This window comes from Cystoisospora suis, assembly GCF_002600585.1.
Source record: "Cystoisospora suis strain Wien I chromosome Unknown contig_2243, whole genome shotgun sequence".
NCBI lineage: Eukaryota > Apicomplexa > Conoidasida > Eucoccidiorida > Sarcocystidae > Cystoisospora > Cystoisospora suis.
In genome coordinates this window covers 12,229-29,417 of record NW_027155042.1, presented here as the reverse complement: position 1 = coordinate 29,417, position 17,189 = coordinate 12,229, and the positions used below count along the sequence as shown (strand labels likewise).

The 17,189-nt window shown below is 47.2% G+C and overlaps 3 protein-coding genes across 3 annotated transcripts; 1 reads left to right on the top strand and 2 right to left on the bottom strand.

The window, feature by feature from the left end:
- Window positions 1–2,643: 2,643 nt before the first annotated feature.
- CSUI_004713 (uncharacterized protein) lies at window positions 2,644–3,162 on the top strand (the record flags this gene model as incomplete). The annotated part of the gene is made up of 1 exon (XM_068064898.1): window positions 2,644–3,162. A coding segment is annotated over one exon (462 nt), but the record flags the coding sequence as incomplete, so codon positions are not given.
- A 1,316-nt stretch (window positions 3,163–4,478) lies between these two features.
- CSUI_004712 (uncharacterized protein) lies at window positions 4,479–13,357 on the bottom strand. Its single transcript, XM_068064897.1, has 7 exons — window positions 10,726–13,357; window positions 9,548–9,848; window positions 8,698–8,791; window positions 8,027–8,203; window positions 6,908–7,349; window positions 6,122–6,321; window positions 4,479–5,611 (listed from the first exon to the last, which is right to left on the bottom strand). The coding sequence occupies exons 1-7, from the start codon at window positions 12,389–12,391 to the stop codon at window positions 5,489–5,491; spliced, it is 3,003 nt and encodes a 1,000-aa protein (XP_067923128.1). The 5' UTR covers window positions 12,392–13,357; the 3' UTR covers window positions 4,479–5,488.
- A 1,906-nt stretch (window positions 13,358–15,263) lies between these two features.
- Window positions 15,264–17,183, bottom strand: CSUI_004711 (uncharacterized protein). Its single transcript, XM_068064896.1, has one exon. The coding sequence runs from the start codon at window positions 17,081–17,083 to the stop codon at window positions 16,727–16,729; it is 357 nt and encodes a 118-aa protein (XP_067923127.1). The 5' UTR covers window positions 17,084–17,183; the 3' UTR covers window positions 15,264–16,726.
- Window positions 17,184–17,189: the final 6 nt, after the last annotated feature.

Below are 17,189 nucleotides of genomic sequence, written 5' to 3'. Positions count from 1 at the left end.
ACTCAGAAAATCGTTCCCAGGCTCGGTCAGCGCTACCTACGAATAGCTATGCATGCTTATACACGCGGATCTATCCGTATGTGCGTATCCATACGTGCATCCGATAAGGATCTTACGCATACGAGGTGGTATATAATACCTATATATGTATAAATATGTATGTACACAGGTATATTTGTGAAATATGCGTGTGCCTTCTACATGCATTTGACAGACATCTCCTAGACTTGGACAGTGGTATATACATCAACAGATACGCCGCGTACCTACATGTATCTAAGTCATATATATACAGACACATGCAGATATATGCCTTTATGTATACCAACATGCATCTGATAAATGTACCTCGACGAGGGAGGCACTTTTTTCTTATTAGCTGCTCTCCGGCGAACACCCTCACGCACAGATATCATCAGCCGACTGCGTTTCACTGTAGCCGGTTCCTTCTTCCTTCATTTCAATTTTTGAGTACAGAGTGTCTCCGACAGATCGCACCGAGTTCCTTCGCACTTTTCCAAGGTCCAACTGACCCGTTCCTCATGTTCTCGTTTGTGGCCGATCCTATCTATGACTACACACTTAAAGCGTCTATCCGCGTGCTCGCAGAGCGAACGCTTATTCAAGCCGACCATAGGATGACCTAGAGTAGACTTTTGAGGGCTTTCACCGTTATTAACAGCCACCCTTGCTCTAGGCAAGCGTAGCTGGGGGTTTACGTTGGCCCCGGAGCCAAAATTCTCTAAGGTTGCCATTCTGACTCTCCGTGCTTTCTTTTCGACGGGAGATTGAGTTTACCCCTCTTTACTCTGAGATTTAGGGGTCACTAACCTCCTCGACGGAAGGAAAGACGGCTTCGATTACATCAAGCCGACCAACGTACGATGAGAGTCAGTTAGCTAGCTGTCTCTCTCTTCCTGTGGTGACAAGCCCTCCTGGAGAGTTTCACGACGCTCGACGACAAAGAGCGAGCTCGAGAACGCCCACAGCCACTTCTTGTCTTTCCCAGACTTTCATAGATCGTGGAGTTTTACCGTTGACGTCTGCTGGCATTCGTTCACACTGTAAGAAACAGTCTGGTCGAGAGACTGACCGAGATGTCGGGAAAAGAAGCGAGGAGAGAGAGATAAGAAAAAGATGATGAGAGATACAGAGAAGAGAGAAGTACGGAGAGGAGCAACAGAAGATTGCCTAGAAGGAAGCAAGACACTTTGTTCTTCATCTTTCTCTTTGTAAGAATAGCACGACAGGTTCCTTCATCACTACCCTGTTAGGTTCCTGAGGGTTCAAGATCCCTTGCCGATCTTCAGTCTCTCATTTGTCCCTCTCTGTCACCTATCACGGCGCTTGATGCGCTGGTGTAAGCTGTGTTGAGCGAAAGTATTCGTTCTCGTGAAAAGAGGAAATCTCACGACAGCACAGGTGATGCACTGGGGCAATCGAGCAGGTCGTGATGCTCGGGGTCGGGGGCTAAGTGACATACACGAGAGAAATGACTGTACAGGTCGTACCCTCTATTGAACTTTCCTCAGTTCACCAGGCTGAGCGAACGTCCTTGGACGGCGCTATGTGGGGAGGGGTAAAAGACCAGAAGAAAGAAACAATGAAACGGGGTAGAGAAATGACGCTTGACGGGAAACAAGACTTCTAGAGGAGGCTGAAAGTGTAGAGAAGTAGCATGAGCGAGTAGAGGGATACATCAGAGGCGCCTAGACATCATATCACATCGAAAATTCTTTTCTTGTTCCCGAACTGCGCCCCCCATCATAAATATCGACACAGGTATCTGTGTGGGTTCGGACGGTGTCTTCGTGCGTACGTAACGGAGACCGATGTTCTGTGTGCTGAAGACAAGTGCACTTTTTCAATTCTCTCGGCCTTGAAGCCACTTCGACTCCCTTCCCGCCAATAGAAAAGCTAAGTTCTCTTTATGATCTGACTGACTACAAAGAATCTTCCGAGACAAAGACTGCCTCTTGGGCCCCCCCGAAGCCAAAATAGCAATCCGAACCCTTACCGTATAGACCTACCTGAGCACGTCCATGGATGTCTTCATTCTAGGTCTTCAATTGATCATTGCCGGTTTTCTTGTCTTTCGACAGGTTGACTAGGCGTTGCACCCGAGTGGTCACAGGCTGCTGGTCTAAGGTACCGACGGACGCAACGCGTGTAGCTGAGGTGATTCTTGAAATCATTCCTTGTTTTCGAAGCAAAAAGTGAAGATACGATACCGACCTCCTGTTCTTTTTTTCTACGAGGATCTGTCTCCCTCTACGTTATAGAGTACGAGGGTAGCGGGGAAGAAAACTCAGCCTAACCGTCCCTCTGTTTATCGGTTTGCTCGTACCTGTTGCCCTAAATGCTCGGGTGCCTTGGCTGTTTGGCAGCCCCCTGTGCCTGTCAGACTCCAGAGGGGAGATCTGACAGAGACTCCGTCAGACCTTTTTGTTTTTGAAAACGCTTGTTATCAAAACGGGACCGAAGAACAAAGTCACAATCATGGCTTTCCGACTCTTATTCGTGTCAGGAATCATCCTGGGGTGCCTCAGTTGCACGACGGACGGCCTCAGACAGCCAAGTGATGTCCTCTTAAAAAACGTGTCTTCCCGTAGTCGACTCTTCAACGCTGACATTGGCGCAGGAGCGCTCTATCCCGAATCCGAAGCGATTTCATCAACAGAAGATTTCTTGTCGGATCGACGAGCGTCTCCCGCAAAGGACACACTCGAAGAACTCGATCTTTCCTTTCTACAAGCGTCCTCTGGAGGTGCTGGTCAGAAGTTAGAAGGGCAGCTCCAGGCAGAAGCAGATGCGCTGCAACATGACCTCGTCGTTGCAAACCGTCTCAAGAGTCAGCTCGGGAAGATGCAAGACAAGGATCCGAAGAAGGCGTCGGTGCGACAGAAGCTCGCTGATCTTCGCAAGAAGAGGGAGGAACGAAAGTCTCATCTCGACGCGCTTTTGTCGGAAGCAACTGCAGCAAATAAAAGCCCTAAAGCTGCAAGGAAACTGCAAAGCCCCGAGGAAGCAGCTTCACTCAAGAAGCTGACTGACACCATCACGCGTAGTAGGGCGAGACTGGAAGAGATTTTTCGTCATATGTAATCGCCGACGCATTGAAGTAAAAGTGACATGACTGTTCCACGATGGATTTGGAGGTGGTGAATGACCGCCGTGAAGTTCAGGGGCGAGTTGACCCCGAGTGTATGGACTTCTCTGTATCTTGAATCTTCGTGCAGTGTCTTTCTCTGGTTTGCAGTGAAAGACTACACCCACCTGTTTGTTTTGACGGTCTCGACCGTTGAGGGGAACTTCCATGAAGCGATGGATGTGATATGCCCTTTCTAGTTAGTGCGTACTTGGACCTTTCCTCCGCGATCAAGTCTTCTCTTTCGTATCTACGGACAGAGGCTCTTTGAATCTTGCACGAAAAACCACATCTGGTTCCTCGGCAGCTAACACTTTGGATCCTACTGCCGTTACGAGCAACTATCGTTATTCTCCATCGAGAGCCTTTTCTAGTCATCACCCGCTTTTGCTTTTTTGACGAAATGAACGTTGGCAGGACCCGTCCCCTCATACGCTCTTCTGAAACCTTCCTCTCCCACGGAAAGAATTGTCGATTTTCCGTGGTTAGCTGTCTTCTTTTCACAGTACTGCCCTACTTCAGTTGGAGAGTTGCTGCTCTTCCATGTTGTCAAGGAAACTCCAGTTGATTTTTTTTCCACCCTAGTAGTTGTAGAGGTGGTATGTGCTTGGTCCTCGGGTAGTGTCGATATACATGGAAACCCTAGGACCCATCATATTTCGCGGCATTACTGCTACCGTCCATCCGTCTCACACAGCAGGTTTATTTTTTTCAAGACAGCTCAGGGACGGGGACTTTCTTGACATCAGTCACACTCCGGCATTTTGACTAGCGGAGTTCATTCACCATCAAGAAAAAAGATCACAAAAGCAGCAAAAAATCTCCCCTCCTCTTCTCAATGTCCTCGAAATCTTTTATCCGTCCTACAGGCTATTAAGAACTTCCACCACTATCAGACCACTGCTACTGCTATTGTACCGAGAGGTAGGTGGTAGGGTCGCTATCGTAGCGCTTCTCTCGGCCAGTCATTCCTCGAAGTGAGCTTCATCAAGTTGGTAGAATCTAGACACCAGCACTTGTGTTGGTAAGGAGGGTGAAAAGGGTCTGCCAAATTTTGCCTTGGTCTACACGATCGCTCTTTCTTGTTTCGAATGAGATGACCTATCCCCGTTCGCGCGCGGAAGCCGAGACGAAGAAGGAAGGACAGAGTGACAGTGTTCTTGCGGCGCAGTCAGTGAATTCTTACGCCTTGGGGAAGAAAAGTATCTCTCGCTTCAGGAGTGGACTTCTATCTCTGTGTCTAAGACAGCGAACACGCGATTCATTCGCTCCTTTTACGCAAAGTTTCGTTTTCTGTTTCTTAGCGGGAATGCCATAGAACTCACAAAAAAACGACTTCAGGACAAAAGAAAAACAAACAAGACAAGGTTTTCTCAAAAATCAGGGAAAAACGTATCTATACATGTATGTACGCATATTCTCTTTCTGTATGGACACCGTACCCATCTAAACTCATGCACATATCCTCATGTATATATATATATGTATATGCAGTCATCTCATGATGGTGAAGTACTAAGGGCGCATTAGAAGAAGTATTTTCTCCATAACCTCAGTCTTGAGAAACCGAAGTAGATTGTCATTTGGGTTTCATTGTTACCCATCCTTTTCGAGCGCGTGCAAGACTGGAAAGTTAAGAAAAGAAGGATAACCAAGTGTATGTACAGTGACTAGCCAAACGTCTTCTTCCTCTTCTCAGAGAGTATCACGTAGACAGACCAAGCCGTTCAGACGTTCATGAACTGAGTATTGACATTATGGAAGATTTGTCGTGAAGATATCTACAGATAAACCTGAGGTGTATAGGCACATATATTTTCTCTTAGACACGCGAAGAGTGGGGAGAGAAACGAAAACCCTCACGAAGACGTCGACAAGAGAACACCGATACATCAAAGAACAGAAGTTTACTTATCGCAAGTTTCTCTCGGACTAATACCGTCAGAGAAGGAAAGATAGGAAGGACGAAAGTGGAAGCGAGTGACGAGGGAAAGATAAACAGAAAGCCTCTGAGTATGTCTATGATACCTACTCGCCTTTACGACTGAATCTCTCCCACATCTTTCTTCTTCACTTTCTCCTCTTTTCTGGCTTAATCGCACCCTCAAACTGCTCCTTCTCTTTTCTCTCTTTGTCTCATCAACAACACACGGAAGAACAAGAATTCAAAATTGAAAAACCGTACAAAAGCTTTCATGCATGTCACTGGCGTATTGTAGACACTTGCCTGTGTATGTACACCTGGATGGTGAACAAAAGTCGCCACTCATCAAGTGTATGTACAGACAATGAGCATGATGGGTTGGTAAAGATAGGGAGGGGTAAGAGACGTCTTCGTCGTTAGAAAAGATCATTGTCTTTCAACCGATGAAGCATATACTTTCCTCGTTCATCTGCCTTGGCTTCGGCCTTCTGAAATCCTTCTGTTTGGGCGATAAGGAGAACTTCACGGAGCTTTTTATCCTGAAGAGAAGACAGACAGCACAAAATTCGTTTCAAGCAGCTGCCTCAAATGCATGCTTAGTGTGTACTGCATGCTGAGAGTAGACCAGTGTGTGAACGTACGTAAAATGTTAGGCCCCAGGTGTCAGATTCCTACACCTGCTCCACGTCAGGAACGACAGAAATACCGAAAGTGAGGGGTGCTGACAGATATCCGAGAGAGGAACAGAAAGAGGGAAAAAACGCGAGTTAGGCACATGAATGGAAAGATGTAAAGATCATGTATACAGACCTATGGAGAGAGATGATAGAGGCCTCTTTCTTTATTTCTCCCCTCGCAGAGAGAACCCTCGTAGGTCGACCGGGAATCTAGGGAAAGAAGTTACCGTGTTCCCCGTACAGAGCAGGCAGGCATGAAGGGCAATTAGGATACATGGTGTAGCTATGATCTCAATGCCTGGAGAGCTGTTATTATATTCTTGTTCTTCTGTCTCTTGTTTTCTTTATTCTGAGAGATCGACTAGGGCTCACTTGGAAAGCTTTCCTCAGAAAGAGAACAAGAGATGGATCTCCACGTGCTTGAGCCTTCGATACTAATTGCAGCAGCCGGGGATCTGTCTCTTGATCTTCTCCTCCATCGTACGAAGATGAGACCTTTTTTTCTCCCTTCTTTTCAGCGCCCTCAGGCGTCATGAAGTCGAGCTTCTTCACACGTGACTTCGAAGCATTTCCTTTTACAATCAAAGAAACAAAGGAAAAGACAGTCGAGGAAAATAGGCACGGTTAGGACAGAAAGGTAAGACGAAGAACAGCATGAAAGTGTCTCCGTCCTCGTGTGGTAAAGGTACACTCACCTACGCATGGGCACGCCACCACCGAACGAGAGAGAGAGAGAGACATAAATGGAAAGTTCATGGTGAAAAACAGTTGTGAAGATTTTTTCAAGGACGAGCCACACTAGTCACATCCACAGCTAAAGACGAGGCGGCAAGTACATGAAAACATATGTATGAGAGATACACACACATCCGTATAGACATACTTCTCACATGCATGTACCAGAGCCCTAGATGCTCTATATGTATACACAAACCTCTGCTTCGATGAATCTGAACACATTTTCCTACTTTCTTCAACTCGAAACGAGAACAATCTTTCCTCGAGATGTCTATCAGATGAATTTCGAGAACAGAATTCACTTGCGTCAATAGACTACCTATACATATACCTGTATACCTATCCGTGTACTATGTCTACAGTACAGACATAGATCTCTTTGTTTTCACCATTCTACCCTTCCTAAATAAACAACTGTACCTTCTTCCTCATCATCAGCGTCTTCTCCTGCTCCCGGTGCGCCCCCGCCTAGGAGCGCAGAGAATAGATCTCCGCCAAATAGATGATCTAGAAGACTTCCCCCCCGAGCTTTTCTTCCTCTCCGTCCTCCTATGGAGAATGGTGACGTTTGTCCGTCATCTTCTTCATCTTCGTCTTCGTCATTTCCTCTCTCGCGATTCCCAAAGATCGAACCTCCGAAGAAATCTGAGAACAATCGATCAAACGGACTGCCTCCTCCCCCCCTTGCCATGAAGACACCCGGAGAAATCTGGACGATTCTCCCCCCACTAGAAGACTCTTCATCTTCCTCATCGTCATCATCTGGAGAAGAAAGACGAGAAGATCGTTGTCGACGAGAAGAAGATGATCGAGATCGACGGCCTCCTCGACGGCCGCGAGTTGAAGGGGCATCTATTTCTGCCTATAGGAAAAAACAGACGCATGCAAAACAAGGTTATCAAGACAGAAAGAAGATATGAATGCACGGGAAACAAGACCTTGTTTTAGAGTGCGTCTGGTTATTCTGCAGAGGAAATAGGCATTCCAGGGTGGAGAGAGATTTCCACATACGTATGTGTGCAAAGCAGTTCACTCCTATCACGCGTGACTTGGGTACTAGGATATACATATATGACGTTTTACTTGCACGTCTTGATCTCTTATCTGACCATACACAGGTGTAAAAACAAACATACGAAAAAAGCACACACGTCTCCCTTGCGGGTGAATGTCGGTGTATCACGCCTACGACTTCGAGTGTAGATACAGCATGCACACGTTATTCATCTGTACCTGTACAGGCACGATAGAAGGAAAGGCGCTGTAGGATCTATATTCACAAGTGCGTATCTCTTATGTCACACGCGAACATACATACACGCACGCGCATATCGAATTGCATAGGAGTAGATCCCCTCTAGAGATCCTCACGTACACACCGGAAGGAATCGACGAAAGAATGACTTTACGTGTGACTGATATGCTTGTCGGCTTGGGAGTCCGAAACAAGAAAAAGAAGAAGCTCCTTGGACTTGATAAGACGTTTCCTCTACCAAGACGAAAAGACAAGAAGAAAGCAAAAGAAGATTACGAACCTACCCGGATGACCTCGTCTCCTTTTGCACCTCCGGTCTTCTCATCCTTCCTTGAAGCTCCTGTATTGTCAAAAACTCGTGCGAACGCAAGTCGATTGTACAGATCTTCTGGTGTATGACAGTCTTGATCATCGACACCGCGACGCCGAAGTTCTCGACGGTAGGCTTGTAGAAAGAACTCCTAGGGACGACATAGAAAGTGATAGATGCGTCACAAGTCCACACAGATAAAGACACATGCGGGTATATCTCTGTATTCTTCCTGTGTCAGACAGAAAGAACGACAGTTCAAGCGAGTCAGTTGTAAGATTGGTCGAGAACCTGGAAAATGTGGTAAGTATGCGCGGCATCCGTACGTCCTTCGTTTTTGTCACGTACAGTCTAGGTCTTAATCTACCTATCTGTCTACCGATCAAGACATACATACATGTGTAGATCCATACACGCACATGCAGACATTGAGATAACTAGAACCACGGTGAACGGCATACATAGATAAGCTCCTTTCCCAGGTAGCACATTCCTCACTGAAGACCCCTACAGGTTGTGCAACTGCGTATACACCGGCAATCCCCAGGCAGCTTCACTCCTTTCGTGTCTACTCTTCCTCTCTGCCTTTCATCTTCTGCTCTGACCGGAGAGCCGACCACAAGGAGACAGACATCCTCTTCTGACCTTCTTCTCCTCGCTCGCACCATCGAGATTCGACTTCAACCGACGAGCTTCATCGGCGTAAGCAGCTACGGTCCTTTTCCCTTCATTGGGGGATCTGCATTGAACGATAGAGGAAGAAAGACATAGCCAATGAACGAGATGGAGCTCTTTGGAAACCCTGAGAAGCTTTGAAAATTCTTCGTTTGCCGGAGGAGAAAAAAGACATCTACAAGCGTCATAGTAGGTACGGAGCGTGCCTTGACAATGAGGTGAGGAACAGAAATACAGGAAGACTGGAGTAACCCCTCGCTCTTCCTACCAGTAAGATCTAGAGCTCTCTCTTCTCTGCGTGTTAGATAGAGAACTTTTCTCTAGATACACGTACGTACGAGATAACACGAAATCGCGTATATCCGAGGGTTTCAACAGGGAGAAGCCGAAGTAGAGAGATATGTACAGAGAGAGAGACAGAGGGATAGAGAGAAACGAACACTGGGCATAGAGAAGATGTAGGGTTCTCCATACAAGGAGTGAATGCCAACAACCTGCTCCCAGGTATTGCCACTAGGTACTCCTTTCATGCTGCGCTGCATGCGACTCCATATAGAGCGGTGTCTACAGCATCTTAGGCCTAGCGTCTTCATCTTTCTGTCCTTTTACCCCCTGCCCCCAGAAAAACTTTCCTCAACATTCTTCTTTGTCTCCTGTAGTTTTCTCAAGACCTCCGGAACATGAACAAGGAGAGTGACGGAAACAAGACACGACATGTGTGTGGGGGAAGTGCGTAGAAACGACGAAGGCGGTTTTGAAGATGGTTTGCACAGGATGGCAGATGCATACGAGGCCCTTTCTAGCTGAACAACATACATACCTGGCTGATTTCCTTTCATCTTTTTCCTTATTCGTCACTCCAGTCTCTTCATTATCGCTGCCTTGTTCTCCCCCTCCCCCCCTGACTGAACTAGCCTTGTTCTCCCCTCCCCCTCCCTCAAAGAGATGAGAAGGAAGAGGAAGACCAGCCCTGACAGCCGCAGCTCCTTCAATCAAATCATCTAATCCTCTCGGAACCAAGCGTCTACCTCCAGCAGCAGTCGAGACTTCACTATAGATATCAGGGAAACTCAACGTCCCTGACTGAAGCCCCGCTGTCAACTCCTCTACCCATTCGTCTTCTATACCAAGCAGACAGACACATACGAAAGGACGCTCACGGGTACACACAGACAGAAGCCACGTAGAAACAAATGGACATACGCAGTCAACTACAGGCAAAAAGAGGAAAAAGGTACGGACAGACCCTAACAAATACTGACGGGGGCGCACGCAGTACGAATCAAGTGTAGTCTTGGCATAGTTTTTGTATGGGAGTCGATACAGGTAATCACAGATAGATACAGTTCAAAAGACACGTGTACGCTCGGTATAGATAAATAGAGCTACTTACACGCTGTCATAGGGTACGCGGTCATGAATGTAACAACACCTGCTTATATGTGTAAGTGTATGTACATCGGACCAACTCTAGATGGTGTAAAATGATGTATCGTTTCTATGAGAGACCTCTGCACAGCTCCGCGGACATAGTTATAGATGCGCGTACGGATACGCACACATAGTTGCACAAGAAGACAGATGCATGCAAGTCTGCACATGTACGTAGGTTGGACAGCGAATAGATAGAGATAGTGAAGGTACACAGAAGTCATCATGGATATATATGCCATGGGCAGCTATACTTAACAGACAGACTCAAGAAGCAAAACACTCGAATAGACACATACTGACACATAGAACTAAAGAGAGACCAGATTTTGAAGCCGGAGAAAACGCACACACTGCCAGGTAACAGAGAAGTGTGCATCTTAAGAAAACTGCAGGCGTTCACTCAAGGCTTCTTCATGACCAAGCAAGGTCCAAACTTTCTGGTAGCTCAGTCCTTTGCGGGAGGAAAGAGAGAAGAAAGAGTCCCTGCGGCAAGGGACAGTAGAAGTGAAGAAAGGAAGAGAGAGAAGAGAAAGGCCATTCTTTGTACGTCGCTTTTCCCCTTACTTGTTTTCTCCGATTGGACTCCTTCCTTTTCTTTCCCAGCCGTATCCTCCTGAATGCCTCCTCCTCTGTTTGAATTCCTCATGAATAGAGAAGTGAAGGACAACTTCTCTTCTTCGGCTGAAGTCGACGGAAGAGACGCGCCCAGAGAAGGGCAAGAGCGCGGAGAGGAGCGAGAAGAAGAGAACGGAGACGAAGAAGAGAGGAGACGGGTTGAGCAAGAGAAGGAAGAAGAGGAATATGAGGATGATGGAGAGGCAAAAGACATTTGGCGGACAAAAGCTTTTGTGGGTGAGACGCCTTCAGATAGCCTTGGGCTCTTCTTCGTTAGAGAAGCAGATGAAATGGATGCAGACGGAGAAGAGGGGGGGGAGGATAAGGAGGATGAGGAAGAGAAAGGTAAGAAAAAAGCAGGAGAAAGAAGAGAACTCTTGGACCGGCTTTGACAGGATGAGAGAGATTTGCGATGACTTCTGCAGGTGGATGAAGGCGACGAAGAGAGAGGAGAAGAACGAGGAAGATGAGAAGCAAGAGAGGAAGTGGCGAGATCAGAATGAAATGCAGAACAACACGAAGATGACGGTGCTGTAAAGAACGGCGAGAAAGATGAAGAAAAAGAAGAATACAGGAGTATCGACCGAGAAGGAGAGTCAGGGAGAGGAGAGAAAATCCCTCTTAGTTTTCCTCCTTGAAAGAATACGTCCATCAATGTACGAGAAGGGTAAAGATTTCGTTGTGTGCTTAACGCGGTCGCATGGACACAGAAAAGAACAAGGAGAAAAAGGAAAGGAAGTACCGACCAGAAAGACAGAGATGTTTTCCGTCCATTAAAGGTATGACGATAGTAGGCCATTACGCCCCCTTTCACGCTCTTGTTCTTCTCTTCTTTCCTCTTCTTCTCCTCCTCCCGTGTCTTTGTATAACCACTATGTGGGCGCTGTATGTTTTTTTGTCTGTGAGATAGAGAAAGAATAGACGTCACAAATTCACTGAAAGTCCTCGCCTTCATTGGTAAATGCGCTGTTGGAGTGTACATACTGCAGCCTTCTTTCTTCTTTCCTCTCTCAATGACTTCTTGAGACATGCCTTTACGCCTCTCTTCACACGACCCAGAGCTGCCCCTCCTCTGAGGAATCTCTACTGGTGAAGATGGTGTACGAAAACGACCTCGCGGAGAGAGAGAGAGACAGATGAAAGACGAAGGGGACGAGGAGGAAGAAGATGAAAGAGAAACTGAAGATGAGGAAAGACATCTGACCTCACCACTCTTTTTATGGTGCCGTACATACAGTCTAGGGGAAGGAGAGAGAGAAGACAGAGCAAAAGAACAAGCAGGAATGCCGGAGAGATGACGGTCGTCTGCCCTGATAGAAGTGGAGAAATGTCTCCTCTCTGTTGTCTTCTTGACCAGAAAAACGTCGTGCTTTGTAGATAAGGCTCTCCATCCCAACTCTTCCGAATCTGAAGAAGGTAAAACGGAGTTTCGACCGTCTTCATCCTCTTCTCTTCTTCCCGGAAAGACCTCATTCTCGCCTGACTGTAGGAAGAGAAATTCACAGCCCTTTCTGTTTTTTTCTTTCGCGTTCCCCTCTCCTCTTGACAAACTCCAGTCGTTCTTTACGATTGAAGGAAGATTCCCCTCCATTCTTTCCAAAGAGCCGCCTACCATCAAAGAGAAAGAAAAGAAAAAGTAGAAGAAGCAAGAGAAAGAAATCAGAACATACACACACGCGCAAACCCTCCCCGGGGAAGACTAAACTAAGGGAGGAATATCTGGCGGGAGAGTTGCGGACGCGAGGAGGAGAACCAAAGAAAGAGACAGCAAACGCGAGAAGAGATAAAAGGAAGAAAACTTCTTCTAACTTTGTTCTTATTTCCTAGGGAAGGAAGTCAGAGTTCTATGTAGTCTTCTCGGCCGGGAGAAAGTAGTTGTGAAGGCCAGGGTGCGTTGACGTTGTCGTATGCAGACACGTGGAGGAGAGTCTCTTCATTTTTCTTCGTGTTCGTAGTAAGAAAAGATCCCTTGGGAAAGTCAAAGTGCAACATGAAGGAAGACGAGATGATATGTTACGTCCCAAAGTTGAGGAGAATCCCGAAATGTCTCTGTTTCAGGCTGTGTGTTGAGAAGGAAAAAGCGGGGCAGGGAGATGTCGATGAAACAACCAACAACAGAGACATGGAGTGTATGTACACCCGAGACATCGCAACACAGCGGAGAGATACTCAACGATTGCTCGTGCGCGATTCTTTCCAGTTATCTGAACTAAGACATGAGTCTGCTTTGCTTCGTTTCAAAGAGAGCGGAAGTCGAATGGGAAAGCGAATAGGCGAGATCTCTTCAGGGGTCTTCTATCAGAGCGACAACATGCAAGTGTAGCGGACATCGTTTGAGCATCAGAACACCATACGGGGCTGTGTGCGCTCCTCCATCTCTTTCGAGGAGGTGCTACGGCGGAGAAAAGAAGAATCGATACACAACATCTTCTTTCTTACTTCTCTTCTTTCCCATTCAGCTAGAAGAGACTTCCGTTTTCGAGGACGTCTTTTAGGCTATGAAACGCAGGGTGAAAAAAGAGAGAAAGAACGCTCTGTTGGCTTGGGTAGAGGAGAGCTCCCGGCCTCTCTCCCCTCGTACTACCCACCCTGCGACAGACGGTAGCGGCTCCCCGTGTCGAGACAAGGAGGCTGTCTATCTCGAAAAGAACACCACAAAGGAGAGCCTCTAGGAATGCGTTGAGAGAGCGTCGGTAATTGTTGACTGTGTCATTCTTACCTGTTTCCTCTCTTCTTTCTTGGGACAGACAGCTTCATCGTCTAGCAAGAGAAGCTCGATCTGACTGAAGCGATATTTCCATTGTCCGCGCGGCATCGACTTCTCCTATAAAGGGAGAGTCATGGAGATGCACTACAACGAAGGCCTGTAACTCATCACAGAGCTTTCTTTGTCTTTCCGCGTGATCTGTAAGCGAGTAGGAAAGAGTCTTGTGTATGTCTTTTACATATTCTTCAATAGCTCATGTTCAGCCTTGTCAGTGCCCCACAGACGGAGTGTCCTCTATAGAGAGCGGCGTGTTCACGTCTTTACGCGCAGAAAAGAGCAGCTACATGATTCAGCCATACCAAAAGAAATATCCGGATTGTGGTGTTGCAGTAACGCTAGGTCAGCTGAAAGCAGTCGACAAGAAAAGGTATCTTTTGCACGCAAGAAGACTGTGTCTATACCCTGACCACGCAAAAACGGCTGGTGATTTTCACCTCTCTCGGTTTCATCAAAACCCACGGGATTCCATTTCATCCAACCAAGCTCGAATAATGCCTTTGCGTGTAGTCGCACCTTCTCTGTCAGTTGTTCATATGTCTCTCGCCTCTCCTCTGTTGATCTATTTGTGCTTTATGTCTGTCTCACGGTTATCGCGCTAGAGTCGTTGCCCAGTCTCCCCCCTCTTGTTTGCGGAGCCACATGGTCTGCCGGTCGAGAGGCCACGTGTTGATTCGCACAGAAATCAGCAGGTGAACTGTTAATGACGCTGCAATTTCTAACAGATGAAAATATTACCCGTGACTCTCCATAGAGCCTCCGGGAGTCGCCCTACCCCCCACTACGAAAGAGCCGCCAGACGTGCTAGTGTGAGGGAGGCGGGAGAGAGGACATCGTGGGCCGGCTGACAAACGCGCCGCTCGCAGGCAGCAGATGATGGAGAAAAATCTTCATTCGCCGAGTAAACCAGTGTTTCCATGGAAGCACGGACTCGCTTACATAACTCCTGGCGAGTCGAGACGTACACTCTAATAGAAGCATCTCCAGGAACGTCAGCGTTTGGTTCCGAACCCCCCCCCCGACGACGCAGACCTGTTGACTGACTCTGTATCCAAGCGTCCAGGTCTATGGCGACCGTGTTGGTGTGGTGTGACGGTGCCAGTAGACTACAGCACATCGTCGCAATCCGTCGAGTTGGCGGAACTTCTGGAGTATATATACAGTGCCGCCACTTCTGCTCTGACGCCACCGCTGGCCGCACCCCTCACCGGGGGGCGTACAGACCCACTGCTGCCGCATAGACACGGTACGGCTGGTTCTTTTTAATGGAAACGGCTCTACATGCCTAATCCGTACATCTATTCACACGTATGTCTGTACGTGCATGCACACATTTCTTCGGTGTACACATACACATATGCTACAAACAAAAATACGTAGTCCACTTGATTGCCGTACAGCTACTTGCCTCTCCCTGTTATGTGTATGCAACTACCGTCCAACTGCTTGCCTCTCCCTGTTACGTATATGCATCGACACTCCAACGCGGTGTATTCGTCTCTCGCCCTGTGACCGTTCTTTTTTTTTGTTTGTCTCCGCGATGACAGACGGAGACAGACGTAAGTTTCTTCTTTACTATTCGAGAAACAACAGATGGGGACCCTACCCGGTCCAGCTAACGTCAGAGCATTCGGAACTTCAACAAGAGAAGTCAAGCGGAAAAAAAAGCACCTGGAATGATAGTCCTCCTTCTCTTAAAGCATGTAAAACTTAGCGGTGAATCTATACAAACGAAGGAACGGTCGACAAGTGCATCAGAAAAAGAAGAGAAGGAAGCATTCTTTTCACAATCATGCCTCGCAAGAACGCACGAATTTCCAACATGAAAAAAAAGGGAAGAAAACTACGCATATCACACACGCATCACCCATCCACGTGGATGTACACCCGGAACCACGATGTACGCACACGGAAGCGCTGAAAGGTTCGCGTGAAGAAGAGTGGTTCTCATCCCCATTCCTTGAAGAAACGAGAAAAGAATCTTCGACACGCAAAAACGAGAAGAGAAGAAACAACACACTACACATACGTGATATACACGAGAACCGCAGAAGACATAGTCATAGACATCATTGATTCGCCTGTAGGTACACTCGATATCGCCACAGGGTCATGTATAACATCCACTCACGTGTACGCACGCTGGACATCATAACCGTCATACACATCGTCTGTTCACGTGTATGCACGCCCGAGATCACAACGCATTCATACACATCATCTATCAGCCATTCACATGTACGTACGCTCGACATGATAACCCCGTCACCAACGTCACCCATTCACGTGCCTAGATAGTCGACGTCAGGGTGTCCGTACACCGGAGAACAACACAGCATGCTGCTGCCTATGTGTTGCTACGACTGCACATACACAACAGAGGCACAACAGGCACCATCCCCTCAAGTGTATGTACACTCCACATCAAGATGTACGTACAGTCGATGAGACAGCATGCTGCTGTGTGTGTACGTACACTAAGTGTACGTCCCAATGTATGTGCACTGGACGGACACACACGAGGTCATGACGATGCACACATGCCTCACGTCTATCTCCCAATAATTGTTTCTCAACACTCCAGCAAACATCCTTTCCTTCCTTTCGTTCTTTCTTTCCTTCCTTTCCGCCTTTCGTCTCTTTCGCGTCTAAACCTCGTTCCAACACTATCTGAGGAAGAAAATGCCTTCTTTCTCTTGCTTGCCTCCTCCCGGTCAAGGGCTCAAGAAAAGAAGAAAGCGTCATCTCTCCAAACAGCGACAAAATCACCCATCAAGACTCCCCCCCCCCTACCTTTCCTTCTCGACAGCTCTTCCCTGTCTGCTTCATCACCCGTTGCTGTTCATCTCTTCTTGTTTTCGGAAAAGGAGCGGCATGAAATTCAATCCGTCAATCAATGACCTTCCCCTTGAAAAGTATCGACCGTCTTCGGCAGTCGGCACATTGGCTGATCAATAAGAACGCGGTATGGATGGCCATCGACTTCCTTTCCTTATGGAAACATGATGTAAAAATAGCCGAAAAATATCTCTCTCTCCTCCTCCCTTTCTCTCTCAACGATTTGAGATGAGAGACTCGGGCACAAGAGAGGAGGATGAAAAAAATCGGTGCATGCGCACGAGGGGAAAAAAAGTACAGCTGCATGCAACTGATTAGAACTCGCAACCGACGTATGCAATCGCAAACTCACTCTGACAGGTAATAGAAGGAGTTGGAAGCTGTCTGTCTCTCTCTACCTGCTAGTAAGACATCGATATTGGTGGGGAAAAAAAACGTCTCTTTCTCTCTCTCTTTCTCTCCTGTCCATCTCATGAAGAAAAAAGAACGGGGCGGAGACGACACTGTAAGTAACAAGATGTCGAGTCCTGCTTCTTTCGATTGGAGAATCTTCAGGTTCCCCGGTTCTCCGACTGTCGCCTTCATTCTCTCTCTATACAAACATCTTTTATTTGTGAATGAAGAAACTAACAACTTCCTCCTTCCTCTCAAGACATCACGCCAAAACACTTCACAAAACATACACATACACACATACACGTACATATGGAGACGAAAATACTGGATGGGCTTCACACACGCACACGTTGATGTTCACCCGCATGCACACGGACTTGTATACACAGAGACTGCAGATAGATAGATAGATAGA

What these genes read in the sequence shown, in the direction of transcription:
- CSUI_004712 (XM_068064897.1), bottom strand. Translation starts at nt 12,391, where the DNA reads ATGGTAGGCGGCTCTTTGGAAAGAATGGAGGGGAATCTTCCTTCAATC. An exon ending in GTGCGAGCGAGGAGAAGAAG is followed by an intron (nt 8,204 to 8,697) that starts GTCAGAAGAGGA and finishes TGTCGTCCCTAG; the next exon opens with GAGTTCTTTCTACAAGCCTA. An exon ending in TTCTGAGGAAAGCTTTCCAA is followed by an intron (nt 5,612 to 6,121) that starts GTGAGCCCTAGT and finishes TCTTCTCTTCAG; the next exon opens with GATAAAAAGCTCCGTGAAGT.
- CSUI_004711 (XM_068064896.1), bottom strand. Translation starts at nt 17,083, where the DNA reads ATGTACGTGTATGTGTGTATGTGTATGTTTTGTGAAGTGTTTTGGCGT.